Source organism: Belonocnema kinseyi, chromosome 3 (assembly GCF_010883055.1).
Source record: "Belonocnema kinseyi isolate 2016_QV_RU_SX_M_011 chromosome 3, B_treatae_v1, whole genome shotgun sequence".
NCBI classification, from domain to species: Eukaryota; Metazoa; Arthropoda; class Insecta; order Hymenoptera; family Cynipidae; genus Belonocnema; species Belonocnema kinseyi.
This window is the reverse complement of record NC_046659.1, coordinates 92,878,497-92,900,992: the sequence shown is the minus strand read 5'-3', so window position 1 is coordinate 92,900,992 and position 22,496 is coordinate 92,878,497. Positions and strand designations below refer to the sequence as shown.

Below are 22,496 nucleotides of genomic sequence, written 5' to 3'. Positions count from 1 at the left end.
ATACGCACACACAAGATATCAGTTATTTTTACTAAAAAAAGATTTCAAAAGATTTATTATAACGACATTTCCCAAGGTTTGTAAAAATGTTTAGGGAATTTTAAGGGAGTTCCAAAGATTTCAAAGGGTTACAAAAGTTTTAATGTTTAGAAAGGATTTAAAGGGATTTCAAGTAATATTAAAACATTTTTTAAAAAATCACGGTATTTTAAAGGATTTCAAGAAATACCAAAGTATTTTCACGAGTTTTCAAGGTTTTTCATCAGGATATTTTTATTGGATTTCGAAAATCCGAAGGGATTTAAGAGATTTTAGGAGATATAAAGGGATTTCGATCATTTCACAGGATTTCAAAGGATTTTAAGGATTTAAAAAGATCAAAGAAAATTTTAAGGGAGTTCCGAATATTTTAGAGGATATGATTTTAGAGGGATCTCGTAATATTTTGAAATATCTCACGAAATTTCCAGGATTGTAACTTGAAATGTTAGATATTCTTGGAATTCAGAAAATGTCAAACAATTTCAAGAGGTTTTGAAATATTTAAAATTTTTAGATGATTTCACATGACTTCAGAGAATTTTAAGAGATTTTAAATGATTTGTATAACTTTTAAAAGTTATTAGTAGATTTAAAAATATTTTATGGGATTTTATAATATTCAAAAAGATTATTAGAGATTAAATGAATTTAATTAATTTTAAAGATTTTAAGGGATCTCGTAATATTTTGAAATATTTCCAAGAAATTCAAGGATTTTAACCAATTTTTAAAGATTTAAAGGTATTTTCACGAATTTGAAAGATTTTAAAGTGACTTTTATGGAATTTTGATGAATGCAAGCGATATCGATAATTTCAAAACGTTTTAAGGGATTTCAAAATATTAAAGGGAATATCAAAGAATTTTAACATAATTCATACAATTTTCAAAAGTATTCACTGGATTTAAAAGTAATGCAAAAAATTGGACGAATTTAATAGAAAATATTACATAACGAAAATTCAATGTGCATGCAATAGTATAGAAACTAATTTTAACAGACAAAACTGGTTTTAATTAGCATATTTTAAAAAAATATTTAGAAATAGGAACCTTATATAAGAAATGGTTTGTCCTCCCCACCCCCCTCAAGTAAGGATCCTAATAATCCCCCCCCCCCCCTAAAAAAATCCTTACATGATTAATGGAGATTCGCTTAATAATTATGGGTATTTCAATATCAGAAAGAATAAAATGAAAAAACTGTTACTTAAAATGACGCAGTATTTAAAAATGTGTCAGCAAACAATATTAAAGTTTTTGGAAAAACTTAATTCTTAATCTTTCAAAAATGTATTGTTATTAGTTAACTGTTTTGAGCAAAATTGTAACATCTTACTTGATGCTGACATTCTACAGAAAATATACGAGAAATTAAAATTAAAACTTTATTATTGTCAAAAATATAGCATTGTTCTATAAAACTTTTGAGTTAATGGGGTCTGATGAAGGAATGTGTAATTCGTGGCAAAATACTCAAAAATTATGAAAAAATCAAGATGTTATTACGGAATATCGTTAAAATGTTGATGCATATTTTATTGAAAATAATTTCCAAAAATCATACGAATTTAAATGGTAACTATTCATTTCAAATTTTATCCTTTAATAAAAACTTGAATTATTGTATGGCAGTTACAAAATTTACTTCTCGTAAAAAAACTTAAAAGGTTATAAGAAAATCTTATGAATTTTTAACATTAAAAAAAAAATTACACATAAAATTTTAATTAGAATCTTAATTTAGAAAATTAAATAAGAAATTTTTGTGAAAAGCTATATCCTTGTTTTTTTACATGTCGTTTATCGCTTTTTACTGATAGTAAAATATTCTTAATTTTGAAAAATCATATCTTGAAGTTTCAAACGCTCAATTAAATATTTGTTCTCAACTTACGTTTGTCTTGCAAAACTGTTCCATCTACAAATAAAAATAAATATTATACATTTTTTTATACAAAGTATTTATTATTCTATTTATAAATATATATAATTTAATATTTGAAGACTAATTAGAGTTTGAAAAATAATTAGATAAAAATGCTATTAATTCGAATGTTTAAGACTTCAAGCATACTGAAAATTATCTCTGTTTTCAAACAGTTTTAAAAAATACGCTTTATTAATATAAGTCAATAAAGATATGATGGATTTTGATAAACTAATTAAATTATTGAAACTTTTCAATTTTCAGAAATGAAGATCCTCGAATTTGGGGATCAAGTCTCTATCCATCAGGGCAAAAACAGCCCCACAGATAAGGATATCGAAGACCTTCTTCGACAATTAGCAGAAGCACGAGCAGAGCACGAACGCCTATTAGAAGAAACTAAACGGAACCACCTTTTGTTATCAGAAGAAAAAGTCAGAAGAGAAATAGCGGAAACGAAATTGCGATCCTTGAAGAACAATTTATCGGAATTAGAAAACGCCTTGAAAGAAAAGGAACACGAATCGCGCGGATTTTTGTTAGTTAGTCAGAACTCCCTCGACGAAATTTGCAGTTCTTTCAACAATCTTCTTGAGATGTTGGATAGTGTAACAAGAAATCCAAGCATCAGGACTGGATCTGAAGAAGAATCAATAATTAAATCTGATATCAGGGCAAGAATGGCTTTATTGATCCGAAAAACAAAGTCCGAAAGCTTCCGAAGAGGATATGTCACTGAGGAAGTTTCAAAAGGTATAAAGAAATTCGCTAGATCTGAGGCTGACATGAGAAATAATCTGCCACCTATGAATTTGATTCATCTCGAAAGGCATATTGGAGATAGTCCAGATATAATTTCTCCTTCTTTACTGGAGAGTTTCAGAAAAATGGAGGACAGTTTCTGCAATTCGGAAGATAGTTTTCGAAAAATGGGTGACACTAACAGGGGTAGAATTCCTTCTTCAGCGACTGAAAGAGCCAGAGCAATTTTTTCACAAATTCTTAGCGGGAATATGCTACTGAATCTTAGCGCTCAGTAGTATTGAAAATGTCGAATATTAATATTTTAGAATTCACAAATAGTAATATGGGTGGAAACAAGAAATGTTTATTGTAAGGTTACTATGGCTTTACAAGAATTTGTGTAATTTTAAACTGGAGAACGAGATTTGTGTCAATATATTATTCAGAGTCTTGAAATATAGAAGTTTACCATTTTTATTGCAGATTGTTTGTTATTTTTCAAACTTATATTTACTTTTTCTTCAATTCGTTTTGAAATTAAAATACTTCTATCAGTTCAATTTTCAATCCTAAAGGAAAAATTTCCTATCTAAGAGTTTTTCTATCCACGTCTTTTTGACAAAAAAAAAAAGAATTACAAAAAAAATTAAATTTTTAACAATATAGTTGAATTTTTCTCTAAAAACGAAACACTTAGCTTTTCAACTAAAAACCTTAATTTTGAACCAGAAATGGAATTGTTAAATTTTCAGTTTAAAGAATTCATTTTCAACCAAAAAAAAGCAATTTTCAACAAAACAGTTTAATTTTGTTTATTTGTTTTTAGATACAAAGTGTATTCAGACTATGTATTTCAACCATGTAGATGAATTTCCAATGAACAAGATTAATTTTCTACCAAACAAGATGAATTTGCAACCAAATACATACATCCTCAACTAATTAGTTGAATTTTGATCTAAAAACAGAATACTTAAATCAGTTAAAAAAATGAATTTTCAAACAAAAAAAACAATTTTTCAAACAAATAGTTCAAACTTTAACCAATAAAATGAATGCTTAACAAAGTATTTCAACAAAATACTTACATTTTCTTCCAAAGCGATGGATCTTTAACTGATATAATTAATTTTTAACAAAGTAATTCTATTATCAACCACGAAATTGAAATTTTAATTAATAAAGCTAATTTTCTACCATAAAGACAAATTCTCAACAAAATGCATAAGTTTTCAACCAGATAGTTAAATTTTCATTTAAAAACTTAAAACTTAAAGTTTCAGTTAAAAAAATTAATTAAAAATTATTTTGAACCAAGCAGTTGAACTTTTAACCATAAAAGATGAATTCCCAATAAAACATTTAACAGTTTCTATTTCAACCAGAAAAGTTTTAATTTGAAATAAAGAACAGTTGAATTAATCTATTTCAACCAAAAAGAGGATAGTTCAATTTAAAGTTAAAAACATTATTTTTCAACACAATAGTTACATTTTAAACCAAGTATTTTAGCTTTCAACCACGTAGTTGATTTTTTAACCCAAAAATATTCATTTTCAATAACAAAGTTAATGTTTAAGCAAGTACTTGAATTCTAAACATACAAGATCAATTTTTAGCCAAAAATAGATTAGTTAAATTTTAGTTGAGAAAATTCCCAACAAAAAAAAAAGTTTAAAACAAAAAAGGAGATGGATGTCTGAAAAAAAAACTTTAATGGTATAGACTTTTAAATTAAAAAGAGTTATCTTCCAACAAAATATAGTTAAATTATCTTATTGGGTTTGTTCAAGCATTTCGAAAAATTTGTGTTCACATTTGTATTTTCTATGTCGATGCCACATTCTCCGATACCCTCCCCCCATCCCTTGGCCTGTCCCTTTGTCTTTAACTGCGACCTTTATCACTTCTGTTTTTTTTTGTCAAAATTTATAAACTACATAAAAACTCTTTCTAGTTGAAATCTTGTTGGATTTTTCGCTTTACTTATTTTTAAGGAAAGAAAGGGTTAGTCGCGCGGCGCTTATGCGTCGCTTTTAACCCTCGGCATTTTATGGATTTTTAATTATTTCCGATTCGCAGAGTGGTTACCTGAAATAAGCAAGACTAACGGTCAAAGTTAATTTTTCATGATAGATCATGCTCGGTGTGGCGTGTCGGTAGCGTTGTTTACGATGCAGAAGATAACGTTGACAAGATCAAACGTGGTAACGGCGTCCTTTCTGCTTCCGATCGTTCATATGAGATGGACTATCGATCTTTCGTTGTTTTCACCTTTCGATTAAACCCAACACTGGCATATACTATCACTTATATTTTAAGCGATTTTAAGCTTTATAAAGTCTTCCCTATCACCTCTGAACGACGAGATCAGAAAATCAAAAAGGAACAAAACAAATGTCAATAAAAAGTATTTTTAAATTTTGAATTCTTCATTGGATAGTTCAATATAGTCAATATAAGCATAGTAACTAAAATGTTCTTAAATACACAATATGTATTTTATGTGAGAAAATCAGTAGGAGAGACTAGTTTCTAGATCTTAAATAAAGTTTCAAAAATTGTATTCTGATACACGCAAACCGAACTTGCTACTATATGGGCTACATTATCTTTGCGATATATGCAGAAACGTTTAAAAAAATTATTAACTAACTAAATCTCAATTCCCACATTTTCAGCCTCTCCTTATAAATAAAAAGCAAAAATGTGGTAATTCATGTTTATAATTAACAAAGATTTTTACCCAAAGACTCCGACAGCAACGGCAGCTTCTCGAAGAGCACGTTCCTGGTCCATTTCTACTAAAGCTTCTGGCCTAATAGTGGCTGTGTTCCTAGGTTGTCTCTCATTTTGCACAGCTATAACAAAATGTTAAAAGAATACTGTTAAAACTATTATTTTCAATGTTTCAATATTTTTCTTTAACTTCCTGATAATACTCACAGTAAATTCTAGAGCACCGATTTAACTTTAACGCCTTTTAGATTGGGCTGAAGTTCTGGACATTGTGGGAATTTTAAATATTATTTTTAGTGAAATAGCAGAATAAAACATAAAGTTCATCGAAACAAACGTGTAGTACCTCAACCCAATTATAAAAGAATTCGAATATCAGGAATTACAGCGCAAACGAAACTCAAAAAACCCATTTTGATGAACAAAATTTATGTTATGGAGACCGATGAGAAAATTTTCCAAAAAATTCAGGAGAATTTTATGGCATTTTTATATTTTTTAATCTCTCATAAAAAATGGAGTTGAAAATAATAATAAGGATTTGTTGTGGAGTTCATGATTAATGATTAATTAACCATTAAGGATTAACCAATCAGAAGCACGCGTTAGATGGCAGACAATCCATGTGTCACTGTGAGCGTGTGTATCAAAAAAAGCTGAGGCCGTGTAATTTTAAATTTGTAGGAGGTTGTGAATGTTAAAGGTACAACTTCACACGGCAACTGATCGATGAGATATTAAATCTTAGAAAACATATTTTCCTTCAGAATACATGTTGAATTATTTTAACTTCCTTCGAGTATTTTGAATTCTGTAGAATTCAAACGAATTCTTAGGAATTTAAATGAATTCTTAGAATTTTGCTCTTCTAAATTCTTTTTACGTTTTTTTTTAAATTCTTTTGAAACCTTTACAATACAAAATGCATAATTTTGAATTCGTCCAAGTCTTTGCATTCTTCTAAATTCTGTGAATTCTTTTGCACTTTGTGAATTCTTGAACTTTTTTTTAGTTCTCTAAATTCTTCATAATTCTCTGAATTTTTTGAATTCTTACAATATCACTGAATATTTAAATTGTTTTTCAATTATCTTAAATCATTATAATACACGCATCATTATTCTAACTTTATTCAAATATTTTGAATTCTATAGAATTCAAACGAATTCTACAGAAATTTTGAAGTTTGTTATTACCCATTGACATATTTACCATATATTATGCATTGTTCTGTGTTTCAACAAGTCGTTAACTCTCCTAATTCATTCTGAATTCTGTCATAACTTTTGAATTCGCTGAAATATTCTTTTGCACCCTGTGCATTCTTCTAAATTCTCTAGATTCTTCTTCATTCTCTGAATTTTCCTTATTCTCTAAATTCTTCTGAATTTCTTTAATTCTTTTAATTGTTTTAAAATTGTTTAAATTCCCTAAACTGTTCTGAATTTGTTGAATTCTTACGATATCACTGAATTAAAAAATGTTCATTATTTTGAAATCATTACAATACACGTTGAATTATTACAACCTTTTCTGGAATATTTTGAATTCTGTAGAATTCGTTGGAATTCTACAGGCATTTTTATTTTTTTTTTAATATCTTGAAATCTTTACAACTCACCATGAATTATTCTGAATTTCTCTAAGTCTTTTGTATTCTGTTAACTCTCCTGAATCTTTCTAAATTCTCTAATAACTTTTGAATTGTCTGAAGTCTTTTTAATTCTCTTAAATATTTTGAATTCTTTGGTATTGGTATTCTTTGGTACAATTTTAATTTTTTTTAATACTTATGAGACCACTGAATACTTAAAAATTTTTTTGATTCCCTTGAAACCTTTACAATACAACATGCATTATTTTGAATTTGTGCAAGTTTTGTATTCTCTAAATTCTACTCAATTCTCCGAATTCTTCTGAATTTTCGGAATTCGTCTCATTTGTCTAAATGCTTATAAATTCTATTAATTATTTTGAACTTTTCTGAACTCTATAAACTGTTATGAATTTGTTGAATTCTCGCGATATCACTGAATTTAAAAAATATGTTTTAATTGTTTTGAAATCATTAGAATATTCTTCGAGTTAATTTGAACTCCTTCATATCTATTGTATATTTTTAAGAACTCAGAGAGAGCAAAAGTATTCAGTGTTCGAAACAATTCAAAGAATGCAAAAGAATTTAGATAATTAAAAAAAAATAAAATAAAAAAGAATACAAAGAATCCACAATATTTGAGAGAATTCAAAAAATTTCAGAAAAGTCAATAGTTTTATAATTCAGAAGAATTCAGAGAATTCAGAGAAATCAGAGAATTCAAATGAATTCAGATAATTCATAAGAATTTGAAGAATTCGAAAGAACTCAGATGATTCAGAAAAATTCTCAGAGTGCAAAAGAATTCACTGAATTCAAAATAATTTGGATGATTTACAAAAAAATGCAGAGAATACAAAATAAGTAATAGAAAACAAAATATTTCAGAGAATATCAAAAACTTGGAGAAATAGAGAACAATTCATGATGTATTGTAAAAATTTCAAGGTAAAAAAGAACCTCAAAATTTCTGTAGAATTCTTTCGAATTCTACAGAGTTCTACATATTCAAAGAGAATTGATAATTGATGAGAATTCACAAAGTGCAAAAAAAATTCATTATAGACTTTAGAAGAATTCACAAAATTCAAAAGAATGTAGAGAATTTAAAAGAGATTCTAGAATTTAAAAGAGTTCTACAATTGAGAAGAATTTTAAAAATTCAGAAAATTGCGTAGAATTCAGAGATTCCAAAAAATTTGGGCTATACAATTCAAAATACTGGAAGGAAGTTAAAATAACTCAAAGTGTATTCTGAAGGAAAAGATATGTTCTCAGATTCAATATCTTGTCGCTCAGTTGCCATGGGAAGTTGTACCCTTGTCATTCACAACCTGCTGCCAATTTGAAATTACAGGGCTTTAGCTTTTCTGGACACACATGTTTTTCAGTGACACATGGATAGTCTTTCATCTACTGTGCGCTTCTGATTGGTTAATCCTTAATGGTAAATTACTCATTAATTATTAATTTTACAACCAAGCTTCATTATTATTTTCGACTCTATTTTTTGTGAGAAATTCACAAATATAAACATTTATCTCGAGTACCAGCACACCCTATATATATATATATATATATATCGTCTGTGTATGTGTATGTATGTACATATTACAAGATTTTTGTTGCATTCACTGATAATCCCGAATGTTCGATGTTTTGCCAAAAGCTTCGAAGGTATTCTTTGAGAATATATTCCTCATACACGCAAACTGAAAGTGGCCAACCCCTCGCTAATTCATTGAGATGAAGAACTTATTTTTCTATTTTTCTAAGTTAACGGTGTTCTTCTCAAACAGGGCAGTATAATGGGATGAATAAATTGCTTGCACTGACAGGTTGCTTCAGAGTTCGCGGTTTCTTGAAATAAGTCAAGTGTTCCTTTATATATTGTAAGAATAGATATTGTAATAGTGATTGTACAATCGGAAAGAGATGTCTGGATTGATTGGAAGTCGTTGGAGCCATTTTTCTTCCCTCTCGCCAGATTCACGTAACTCGGTTATGTCACGAGTGGCCTGCAACTGACAGCACGAATTTAACAGACATGCAGAAATCAGATGCATTGTTTGTATCAGCATTAGGTAACTCCCATTTGTATTACGGGCCATGTGATTTGTTCTTTAGTCAGTAAAAGTATAAGCCCTATGTATATTCTATATTATCCCTGAACTTTCGGATCTGTCTTTTGAATTAACTACTCTGCAAATAATAAACACCGAATCGACCTTCAGGCTCCCTAAAGATTGAAGAGTAAAGCTTTAAGACTGCAAAGCTGTTGATATTAAGTTATTGTGAACTTAAAGCAAATATGTATCATTATTGGATAATCAAGACTTTCTCTATTCATTTATGCAACAAATTTACAATTTTAATTTATTATAGATGCAAAACTATATATAGATGTAACTAGATGAAAAGATGTCGCAAATTTAGAAAAATTAAGAAATCAAACAAGAGTAACGTCCTCCTCAGACATCGACAAAGCAAAAGTAAACTACATGAATCCCACAAGTTCGACATTTCACGATAAATAAGGAGATCAAAATTTAGAAAAATACTTTCACCCAAAAATTCAAAACTTTGCATATTTTTTGAATGCACTACTCATTTCATTGAAAAGTGTTTTCATATTCAGCATATAAATCACAAGTCTCGTCTTTAAAAATCTACAGATCTGAAACAGTAAGCACGACGAAGTCTTCTGACAATGAAAAACAAGCCTCTAAAAAAGATTCTAAATCTCCAGCACCTAAGCAAGATAGAGAAGAACCATGTAATAAATTTAATCAAGCCGTACACAAACCCATTTTATCTACAAGGTGATGCATTTTCTTTCACAAACATTGTGTGTAATAAAGTGAAGAGAAAGGAGTTTTCACCCGTCCATGCAGACATCAACAATTTCAGAAGGCAAGATCCGTTCACAAATTAAAAAAATGTTAAATAAAAACATAAATATACCGTCGGCATCTTCGTATAACTCCCCATTATTAGTAATTTTCATAAAGCCAGAACCTAAGGAAATAAGCGTTGGAGAGTGATGGTGAACTAAGAGCATTAAACGAAAAAAACAATTTGAGACTTCGGGTTCTGCTAAATTCATATGGCTCCTGCAGATAAACACAAAACGGGATTTTCAACACCTTATGGCTAATATAAATTGTTACGAACCTCCTTAGGTTTAAAGGAAGTCCTAGCCACCTTCTAATGCCCGATGGTTTCCGCTCTTTTGGAATTACAGAAACTAGAGTTGTTCGTATACCTTGACGATAAAATTATTTACGCGGAAGCATTTGAAGAACGCCCTCAACCAGGCAAATATAACATTACAAACAGAAAAGTTGAAATTTTTGAAACGAGAAATAGAATATTTAGATCACGCCATTGGCAGGATAAAAAGTCTCTCTCTGATCTAACTAAACCATCAACAGACTTAGCGTAAACAGAGCACCATAAAAACCCTCGAAATCTTAAGAGACAAACTCTGCGAAGGCTCAATTCCGCAATTATCAAATTAGAAAAAGAATTTATTCTCACATTAGATACATCTTTGCCAGTATGTTTCACATCGAGAGTTTTAGAACCACGTGAAACACGATATTTCACAAATGATCGAGAACGCTGAAAAATAGTTTGGGGAACGCGTCACTTTCGCTCGCACTTATACGGTCGAAAATTCAAATCATCACTGACCATAAGCCCTTAAAACATTTTAAAAACAAAAACTATACAACTACGAGAATATAAAAAATATAAATAATAAAACTTTAAATGCGATTCCCGGTTGAAATTTGTATTCCCGGTTTACCCGGTTAGCAGACATACTGTAGATCGGAAACGCCTATTCGGGATCCATTTACAAAATCAATGTTCAGGATCAGTATAATCAGTATCTCACTTTGCACTATTTTATCACTGAATTTGGACTATCCCAGATTTACAAACATTTTTTTAACACTTAGCACACTTAGGTGAAATTTTCCAAGCGTTTGAGCGCACTGTTCGAGTCGAGATGGGAGTAATTTCATAATAATAAAAGCCGTAATGATAAACGTGTGTCCTGTCTTTACAATCTCGCGGCCTGCTGGGTAGCTTAATGGGGTCCTCCTACTTTCCCGGGTGACAGCCCTTTGGTGCACAGCCACGTTTTTCCCATTTTTTTTCCAGCTGAGAGAGATAAACGTTGAGTCTCTATGCGCTCTCATTTGCATGCAACGAGAGACAGAGCAATGGGACACGACGGGCGGTCTTCACTTTCCTGGTCACGAAAGTGCGAGAACGAGTAAATACATTTTCTACGTGTAGAACATACTCAATGCGAAGTAGTGTCACCACCCCTTGCGTCGCCCTTGCATACGTTTATTTCCTCCAATTAACCCTTCGGGCGCCAGGCCACGTGACCGTCGTTAACGACCGCGGTGTTTACCAAGTGAATAGTGTAGTGCATCATGGTGAACCACACGCACGTTCATATGCCTGCGTGTAAAATCAGATACATGCTAGCCTATTATATCACTGTGATAATTGTCAGAACTGTCGTTATGCCGTCGCTTTTAATAGGAGGTGATTGTGTAAAGCTCTATTGCGAAAGGAGGATGGTCATCATTTGAATCTGAAACAGGGTTCCGAATGAAATTATGGAAGACTCTTCGATATTTTCCAAATATTTCTGTCAACTCAAAATATATTGCCTCGAAACTAAGCTGCACTGACAAAATTTTGAAGATTTTACTATGCCTTTACTGTACCACTGAACGGTAGTATTGTAATACCCCGTTCAGAAATTCCCAAATGTTTGCCTTATTTCCATTTGGACTAGATCGGGCACACAATTTTGTGGATGTTAAATTTGGCCCCCTCTAGATCTCGGCTTAACAGCCAAGCTTAACAGTATATGGCGCCCCTTCATTTCGGGGCCCAAGTTTCAATGTAAAGTCTCAAACGTTATAAATATTTCAATTAATATTTATAAAAGTAACAAAATAAATGAAAAAAAATCCAAAAGCGAGCACAATAAGAGTGCGTAGATATCGTTTACTTCAAAATATTCCTGAGTTACGTGTTGAAGACTATAATTAGTAAATTTATCAAGAATGTTAAGATGAAACCTCAACTCAAAATATTCCTGAGTTACGTGTTGAAGACTATAATTAGTAAATTTATCAAGAATGTTAAGATGAAACCTCAACTCAAAATGAGGTTATTTACTTATAAGAAAAGAAGCAGAAATTATATTTAATGCGTTGAATGCGAAAACGAATTAGATCAACAATGACGTCATAAACATATTTATTTTCACATATTTTTAGGTGATTTGATATAATCGGGATGTGAATACAACCTTCTTGTTTATAATCGCTTTTGTAAAAATAACTTGAAGAGCCAGTGTAATATTATAATCCACTCATTTCAAAACAACTTTCTACATTTAACTACACTACAGAAATTGAAAGCAACTTCAATTTAGAAATTAAAACCAAAAATATATTGCAACATACTTAAATAGTTTATCATACACAAATACTGGCTGTTATATTGCGTCTATCGACTTTTTCCATTTGCTCCAAAAAAAGTTTCTTAACAAATATGTTGTTTCTAGTCTTACATACTCCAATGTTTTCATATCGTGATCTGTTTGATAATCTGATTCTTGTATTCTCAAACGTCAGTTTAGGAGGTGATATATACGATTTTAATATTATTTTATTTAAGAATCTCTTTTAATTATGAAAAATACAAATAAATTAATATGGACCCGATCGGGGCCAAACCGGGTTATCTCTGGCCCAGATCTGGTATCACGTTTCATTTCGAGTCTGGCCCCATCTAGATAGCCCGATTTGTGAAATTCTGTCCAATCTGTCTCCGATCAGATCCATACTGGAATTTCTGCGCGGGGGAATTAGAACATGAAACTGTGATACTAGTCTACCGGATAATTAACCCTCTATTTAAGTAAGATGAGAATTGTGCCTTGGTATTCGATTACTCTATTAAATAACGCATGCGACTTAGAGCTTGGCGATTCGAGTTTGATCCTCCGTGCCCACGAATTTCGATAAATACAATGGAAAGTTCTAACAAAAATTTTTTACAGTGTGAGTATGAGAAAGTAACGAAAAATACAATTGTGTTTCATTCAAGTTTTTTCAGTGAGAAAAAAAATGTTATAATAAGATAATAATTTTACGCAGTTTCTGTTCGGTTCATAAAAACTTGATTGTGATTCCTAAAGAAGCGGTTGGTGTAACAAAAAAATGTATATGGTTCAAACAAAAAATTTTGTTATCGGGATAGAAAGTCCTGAACTTGAAAAAAGCGGGTCTATCTCAGTGAAAAAAAATCTCACTGAGTTCGCATTTAGTAAAGCTGATTCGAAGTCTTTCTACCTGTTATATAACGTTTCTCGTATCTCGGTGAAAATTTTTTTGTGTTTGTAAGAGCAACAAATGTGGAGAAAATTACTGTTGACGAAGCCTATATTTTAGAAGTTACCTTTCATCTGTTTCTAAGGTCGCAAAACTACCAAAAAAACGAAGAAAATTCAAGTGAATTACTTGGCTATTTGTGAATAGAGCCCAACTTTAGACATTAAAAAATATTAAAAATTGTGGTCACCAGAATTGTTATTGTAAGAGAAAATGATCTCCGGCTTCAAAGGAGATGTCGAGACGAATCAAGACTTAAAAGAAAGCGTTTAGGAAACTGATAAGGCTCGGTCCAAAAAAAGTCAATAAAATTGTATGTTTACCTGTAAATTGAGTTCGCATAACTTGGACCTAAATGAGCTATGGTAAAGTCTCTTAAGGGAATAGTGTAAAGGAAAAAAAGGTTGAAGGGTGTCTATTGCCTGCCCGCTCCTGATCCCTCGAAGACTTGAAAAAGGGGTCTACTTCAGGGGTCTCCACAAGCCACAGCTGCAACGTGACTCTGGATCGTCCGGTCTTCTTAAAGATTTACGATTTTTTTAATTTTCAAAGTTGGGCTCCATTCACAAATAGCCAAGTAATTCACTTGAATTTTCTCCATTTTTTGGACAGTTTTGCGACTATAGGAACAGATGAAAGGTAACTTCTAAAATTTTCTCCACACTTCTCTCCTCTTAATTTTCTCCACATTTTTTGCTCTTACAAACCCAAAAAAATTTTCACCGAGATACCAGAAACGTTATATAACAGATAGAAAGACTTCGAATCAGCTTTGCTAAATGTAAACTCAGTGAGATTTTTTTTCACTGAGATAGAGCCACTTTTTCCCAAGTTCAGGACTTTCTGTCCTGATATTAGTAGCAAAGAATTTGGTTAGTCATACATAACACGTGAGTGCATATTCGCAGCCGCCCGAAGTCCCAGTTTTCAATATGGCTGATGTCAGCTGATATTTTGGAGATACCAACGTATTGTCATTTCCATCTGTGAGTAAATTTTTGTGTTATGTGTGTGTGTGTGTGTGTAACTAGTGTCAGGTATTCTCAGGAGAAATGATACAATTATTTTGTGAAATAAGGAGTTAGATTCCTACAGAAAGTGACAAAGCTTATACACCCGACTCTTAGTTTAGGAACAGCGTCGGGGGTTGCCTACAAATAGCCTTGTTCCTAATTCGAAAAACTCGAAACGTCAAAGGTCAGGGCCGCCTGAACCGTTTGCAATTGGAATGCATAATATTGCGCAATATACTCGATTGAATACTCGCGCACACTTCGACCCTACCGGGGCGAGAGTCTCAACCGCCTCTCACTCCTTGAGCTGAGAAACTGCGTAGACCAGCAATTCTAGGAATTCCTAAGCCGCCAGTTCCTACACCGAGAGTCGGGTGTAGTGATTTTCCACGATTTAAAATTAGAATATTTAGGATCATGAACATAGCTTCTTTATATTATTATACAAAATACAATAAGGTACTCCTTTTTTAAAGAAAAGGCTAGAAGAAGAGAAAATGCTGATCAATTGAATTGTGTTAATTCAGCAAATTTTTATTTTATTACATCAATTTATTTTTATAACTTTAGACTTTTCTCGCATATATTTATTCAATCAAGAATAAGTTTTGCTGTAGAAAAAAATGTATTGAGCGTATACCAAATTTCTTTGTTGGGCCAACCAAATGATGCAATTAAATAATTTGGCTGGCTGAGTCAAACTTTTTTGTTGCTTCTACAATAAACAAAAATTGAGTTGGGAGTATCAAACTTTTGTTCAAATAAATAAAGTTTTTTGATTGTAGTTTCACATAACCTGCGTTTTTTAACACTGTTAAGATTTTTCGGTGAAACTTTTATATAATCTGAAGATGAAAGTGGATTCATACTGAGTTTTTCACTTTTTTTTGAGTCAACCAAATTATTTTATATGTTTTAAAAATTTTTTTAATTATCGAAAAATACCCCGTAATTTCGTTTGGATCCCTGATTTGAAAGTTCAAAATATGATTGCATCGCTTTCAGGGTGGATTTAGTATGTGAATCATTCAATCGCATGTTGCTCAATTGAAAATTTAATTGCGTGTCCTGTATTTATTTAATCAGAAAATTACTTAATGACGAGCCTTTGTACTGGTTATAGCTACCTGGAATTTCAATTGCCATCGATGGTAACAAAAATACGAATTTTCAATTCATTTTAGCAGGCGATGGAATATTTTTGTTTGATGATACTGGTTCTTCGGATTAGAGGAGATTCACATTATTATTATTATTATTATTATTATTATTATCATCATCATAATCGGTTAAATTGAAACATATTTCGTGAAGAAAACAGATGTTATTTATTAAATAAATTTTCTGTGAATCACTGGTATTTTATTCACTTGATTACATTTTAGTACAAACAAATAAACAATACATACAATATTCAATTGTTTTTGGATTCATTCAGTGAAACATTAAATTTATGATCATAGTCTAATAAATATCCGAAGAAAATTAAGAGAAGGCATTGTGATTATGTTATGCATTTTTAACGTTTTTTTTTCGTTCAAAGACAGAAAGAATGTTTTTGACGTTTTAGCATAACATTTCTAAAAATGGCACAACGTAAAATAAATGTGAGTTCATTGGTTTAACAGCAATTCTCCAAGTTTGAATACTCTCGTTGAGGGGGAATTGATTTTTGACGTATATTTTCTTTAAGAGTAGAAACTATACTAATTTTAATAGTTAGGTTATTACTACTTTAAGTACTAAGAACTACTAATTTAATAGTACGACTTACTACTTAAGGTAGTGAGTGCAACAACATGGAAATGGTTGTCAATATTGTTCTTAGAAATAAATGTCATGACGCCTTCCATTTAAGTGATAGCGGCATATATCTATTAAAAACTAAAGTAGTTCGCTTTATTATTTTATTAGTTGTCCCAAACAACTATTTCTGCAGTTTTATAAATTTGAATAATCTTGTTTGAAAAATAATCGTGACTTTCGTATTTTCCGTTTTCCAACAAAGACGCCATCATAGTTTCGTCAACGGGAAATTCAACTCGATCCCTCTTTACGACATCGAGTTCGGCAATAAGAAAGTTAACGGCGAACGTAACGAGAAGTGGAAAAAGGGGAAAGAAGATGGAAGAAGCGAGGAGCTATTCCAGGTGCGCTTCTATACTCGCAAAGGCATTAAGAATTGAATCGAACGTGGGTGAAACGTCTTTATCTCAATCCTCGACATATCTTCGCTTTCTCCGCCTTTTCGACCTCCTCTTTATTTCTTTGTATGACGACAGTATTCGTATCAAGTTATTTATGTCAGACATAAAAACGACACTCGATTGATTTACGAATTTCGTCTCTGATTTATATAGATCACTTGAAAAGAGGAGAACAAAGAAAGGACTTATATTTTTCTTATCGAGGGTATCTACTCAAATCCTGGAAAAAATTCTCTGATAAGTCCAGGTTTTTTCCAGGGATCGCAAGATTTTTCTGGGTACTTATAATTTTTCATGATGCGGAGCCATTCAAGTATTTCTCCTTTTTAAAATAATTGAGTCGGAAAATGTGCTTATAGAATTTCGCGAGTTTAACATAAATCATTTTTTTCAGTCCTTGTTAATGTGCAAAATTAAATAACTGTTTTTTCATTTATGGTTGTAACTTTTTTAAGGGGTAACATGCAATGAGTAAAATGTAATCTTTTTAAATGCCTTTAAAACATATTAAACTTGTATTATTTCCGCATCATTTGTCTTATGGACCTAACCTAGCACAATTGTATCAATCGGAGATTTATATTCGAAAATCCAAGAAATTTCATTAAAAAACTTATGATAGAGTAGAAGGGTCTTCCTAAAAGTAAAAAAAAAAAATAATAAACTAGAAAATCATCACCAATTAATGTATAATAATTAATTTTGAGGTGGTGTAAATCAACTTGTTGTCGAAAATTGAGTGCAAATTGGCTACGTCAAATGGTGTTGACAATTTGGTGGTAAACTAAGTCATTGAATATTTTACATGCCAAGAGGCCAAAGGTAGCAATACAATAAAACACAAAAATAAGTCAAATTGCTCCAAATTTCATTCAGTTACAAAACCTAGTTTGTATAATAAGAAAAGTGATGCTGTTTTATATAGAAATTTAGCAGAAATTTGCAATCAGAAGCGCAACTTTTTTCTTAATATTATTATGATCCATAAGTTATGTAGATTCTTATATTAAGAAAGCTATGAAAAATGACATTATAAGGTATTCTTAAATATATTACCACTATCAAATATTTAAGTCAATACATAACACGAAAAACATTATTAACGAATAATTTATTCAATTTTCTCCTAAAATCCATGAACTTGAAAAATAATTAAAACAAATTTTTATTTTATCTTCATATACTTGATATTCTGTGCGTATTTTATAATATACATATATTGAATAAAAGATTTTTTCCAAGTGAGTAGAAACCCTGTAAAATAGTGGAAATTAGGAGATTTTTTCAAGAAGATAGGGAAGTACATTTTTTAAGTGAATAATGTAATTAATTCAATTTGATAAGCTTCAAATTCCTATAACATTTTAAGTAAAATTTTTGCATTTTCAACAAGATGGATGAACGTTGAACCAAAAAAAAAATCTGTTAAAAAAGATGTCTTTTCATTTAAGTACAGTCTAATTATCATCTAAAAAAATATACATTTTTAACAGAAATGGAATAGCTCAATATTAAGTTACAAAAATTAATTGTAAGCTAGAAGAAAACAAATCTTCAACAAAATAGTTAAATTTTCTAACGAAGTGACGAGTTTTAAACTAAAATGATAAATTATTCAACTGAAAGAGTTGAATTTTCAACTAAAGTGATAAACTTTCTACCAAAAAAAATCAATCATCAATAGGAATAGTTAAATTACAAACTACAAAGATAATAAATTCAACGAAAATAATAACTCTTTAATTGGAATAGTTAAATTTACAAAAAAGAGAGACGAATTTTCAAACAAAAATGCAACAGTTTAAATTTTCGATGAAAAATTAATTTTTAACAAGCAAAAAAAGAAAATTTCAACAAAATAGTTCAATTATCAACTAAAGTGATCAATTTTCAAATAAAATGATAAATGTTCAAACAAAAAAGGAATTTTTAACACAAGATTTTAATTTTCAGTCACGTAGTTGAATTTTTAACCAAGAAAGATAAATTATTATCAACGACAAATGTGAAAGTTCACATTTCAACCAAAAATATGTATTTTCAACAAGGCTTCAGTTTTTAACAAAGATAAATTTTTCAGTCAAGAGAGAAAAATAATGTCAACCAAACTGTTGAATCTCTAAGGAAAAGGATGAAATTTCCACGAAGGAGATTATTTTCAACAAAATACATTAGTTTTGAATCAAAAAGGTGAATTTTCAACTAAAAAAGATCAATTTTTAACCTAAAATAGAATAGTTAAGTTTTGAGGCAAATAACTTAATTTGCCACCTGAATTATAAGGTTTGACAACGAAATAGTGCAATCTAGTAATACAAAGCTACTTTTACAAATAAAAAAATATTGTTATTTAATTTTATATTATCATTTACAAAAAACATATGGACGCATTTGAAAAAATTGTTGGACTTTCAAAAATGTTCCCTGACATTTCCAGGTTTTTGTAAGTGCATAAAAATTCCCTCACAAATCCAGGTTTTCCAGGTGAGTAACTCTATACATTATGAGTAATGTCCTTAATTATATTTTCTTTTCTGTGCATTCTAATTCATTGCACATAATATAGAATAATCGTTTAATGGTCGTTTTATTAAAAGCAATAATAAAATACTGTAAAATAGCATAATCAACATTTGTTAGCTTACCATCTTTATTCATCCCCATTTGCATGCACTTTTTTAAGCGACAAGCCTGACATTGATTTCGGTGTGCTTTGTCCACTATGCATCTTCCAGTTCCAGCTTGACACCTATGCAGAAAAATATTATAAACTAATTAAGAAAAGTTGTAATTACTATAAAAATTACAAAATTTCGTTAATTTGAATTCTCTCCTTGTAGTTGCTGAACTAAACTTTTCTGTTTGAATTAAATTATTTCTCTATTCGAATTTATTTTAGAGTTGGTCCAGAATTTTAGTTCTACCATGATTATTAGATTAAAAAACTTCCCAGTTCGAAAACTAAAGAAAAGCTTTCAAGTTTAAAAAATAAGTAACTTTCCAGAAAATTTCGAGTCTTAAATTAAATATCAAATCTAATTAAAGATTTTCATCAAACATGTATCAGCTTTTAAAGCATCCTAAAATGGAATAGTTGAGCTTGTTTCATTGTAATAAACTTCTTCAATTTTATATCGTGAAAAACGTGAAAAAATAAAATTTAATTAATGGTTAAAACGTTTAGAGTCACAATTTTCAAGATGGAAAATTTTTCGAATTAAACATTTTGAAATCTTGAGAGCTTCGAAATCGGATTTTTCAATTTCTGGATTTTAAAAGTTTAAAACCCTTTAAAAAGATGATTTTAAGTTTAATAAAAATAATTACTAAATAAATAGACAAAGAATAAATAAATAAAGAGTTCGAAAACCGTGGTTAAAAAGTATGTATCTGCATAGATAAAAAATTTAAATCATAATACATCAATTTCTACAAGACTTTTAATTTTAATTATTTTTTGCAATAATAAAGATTCAGTTTCACCATGTTCCTTTTGCCGGCCTTTTTATAACACAAAAAATCGCCCTAGTTTTTCTGTGAAACGAAAAAATAAATTTTCAATAATTATTTTCTCGTTTCCTAATGTTTCGTTCCTTCTTCTAAAAATGTTCTGTGAAAGAGCGTTAAATCAATTCTCGTCCTGGCCTGGCAATAAATTTTAGCGCACTTGTCGGAAATCCGGGGTGCGTAGTCAGGAGATGGTGTTAAATTCGATTACATTCATTGTTGGGATAACCCCGTTATCCCTCGTCGCGGCCGACCCGACGCAAAGAGACGACCCTCGGGGTCACGTACTTACTCCTTATCCTCTTAATCTCCACCAATCCCAGAGCAACGTTATTTTGTGCCGAGCTCGAGATACCTGCTCGGATTTCCTACCTAATATTATGATACACGACCAAAGTCAAATCCTTGATATCATTTTCGATATAAACTCCTATAATCCTTTAATCTTCCAATAAAAAGAAGACCCCAAGATTTTAATTATAATTTTTTATTCATATATATATATAATTTTAAAAAATAGTTTCAAAATTATAAACAATATTAATCTTTATATTAAATTTTAAAAGCTAACCGAAAATAGAGCGTCTGCACTTCACCGGACTCTACTACTTATATATACTCTAGTCTTCCAATCAAAATAAAAACCTGCTATTTCAACTATACTTTTTCTATATTAATTAAAATGGAGAATGTTAAAACATAAGTTTAATATTATAAATAATATTCATCTTCATATTAAATTCTAAGAAAAAAAGGAAATGTCTGACGTCTACCGAATTCGACTACTTAAGAACTAAACACACAGTATTAAGTAAAACAAAGGGTACATCTGACTTCTATTTGCCTTTACTACAAAAAATAATAAAATAAAGATAAACTGTCTAAGTTCGATTTTCACTAAAAAAAAATGAATGGTTCTCGCACATGTGAGCTGCTACTACTAGAAAATGAAACATACGGACTGCGTCTGACTTAGTTTGGCCTTTACTACCGGAAATTAAAACAAAAGCAGATAGGCGCGTTGACTTGTATTACTGAAAAATACATCTACGGTCTATTGACTGTTACTACTTAGAAGATAAATGAATCAAGGGTATCTACTCGAAGGATGGTTTTTAATTCCCGGCTTATTTCCTGGTTACCTCGGGGTCAGATTTTGATTTTTTTTCAAGGATTATAATTCTGATTATTATCATTCTTCACAGAAATTAACTGATCCTAAATTGTAATTCTTCATGGAAATTTCTTGCTCTAAAGTCTAAATAATAATTTTTTACTGAATTTACCTGTTCAAGCCATAATAACTTTTATTTCCAAAGAATCCTTGTCCAAAATCAGAATTATAATTATTATATGGAAGGGAAAAGTTTCAAATTTCGGCAAATTTTTATTTGAAAAAAAAAAGAATTATTAAATTCAAACTAATTTTGATTTGGAACAAGAATATTAAAAATTTGATGAGTTCTAACATAGAACAGGATTTTTGTTCTATATTATATTTTTATAAATCACAATTAAAATTATTTTGTTTAGCTTCCCGTTCCATGTCAAAAATTACCTGTTCAAAGCGAAAATGCCAAGTCACTATTAATGTCCTTCCCAAAATTCCCTATTCCAAGAAAGCATTATACTTCTATAAAAAATTTTCTATTATATAATTAAAAAATTTAGTAACTTCGGTTTTATAAAATTTGGAAGAGGGAAGTTTAAAATTGTGTCGAATTTTGACCTGGAACAGATTTTTTTATTCCCTTCTTCTAAATCAGTATTAAAATTCTTTTCGAAAAATGTCCGTTCCATGTCAGGATTATTGTAATTATTTACGTGCATTCTTAAATATTAATTTTATAACATCTGTAGTTCAAACAGACAAATAGTTAAAAATCAAATTAATAAAACTAAAATATGTTTGTCAAAGTAATGCTTGTTTTTAAAGATGCCAACTGTAAACTCGATTCAAAGATTTTTATATCTTTGAATTATCTATTTAACGCCATGAAATAAGTTTTAATCCAAATTTTTAAAAAATTACAAAAGTTTCAAAACTAGTTCTGCTGTTAATTCCACTTATTTTAATTTCAAATAGGCTCTTATTAAATGTTTAATTGTAAAGTAAACTGTTCAATCAATTATAAATTCCGAACATCTATCAAAATTAATCCTATTTTAATATATATCTCCACCAAACTCTCCCTTTCAGTCAAGTGTCTGGGGTTTCCTTCAAATGGCTTTGGACTAATTTTGGGGGATAGAAACGTAAACAGTGAGGGCCGCCTGACTCGTTTC

The 22,496-nt window shown here is 30.2% G+C and overlaps 2 protein-coding genes across 2 annotated transcripts in view; one reads left to right on the top strand and one right to left on the bottom strand.

Moving 5' to 3' along the window:
• The window catches only part of LOC117170184 (centrosomal protein of 78 kDa-like), a 5,254-nt gene extending 2,061 nt beyond the window's left edge, over positions 1-3,193 (top strand). The window contains exon 3 of the mRNA XM_033356773.1: positions 2,237-3,193. Within this exon, the coding sequence (XP_033212664.1) occupies positions 2,237-3,012 (776 nt within the window). The 3' untranslated portion in view covers positions 3,013-3,193. The remainder of the gene's footprint in view (positions 1-2,236) is intronic.
• Positions 1-22,496, bottom strand: part of LOC117170185 (photoreceptor-specific nuclear receptor-like) — a 70,166-nt gene that overhangs the window by 23,376 nt on the left and 24,294 nt on the right. Inside the window, exons 3-4 of the mRNA XM_033356774.1 lie at positions 19,349-19,452; positions 5,463-5,577 (exon numbers count right to left, since the gene is read on the bottom strand). Of these exons, the coding sequence (XP_033212665.1) occupies positions 5,463-5,577; positions 19,349-19,452 (219 nt within the window). The remainder of the gene's footprint in view (positions 1-5,462; positions 5,578-19,348; positions 19,453-22,496) is intronic.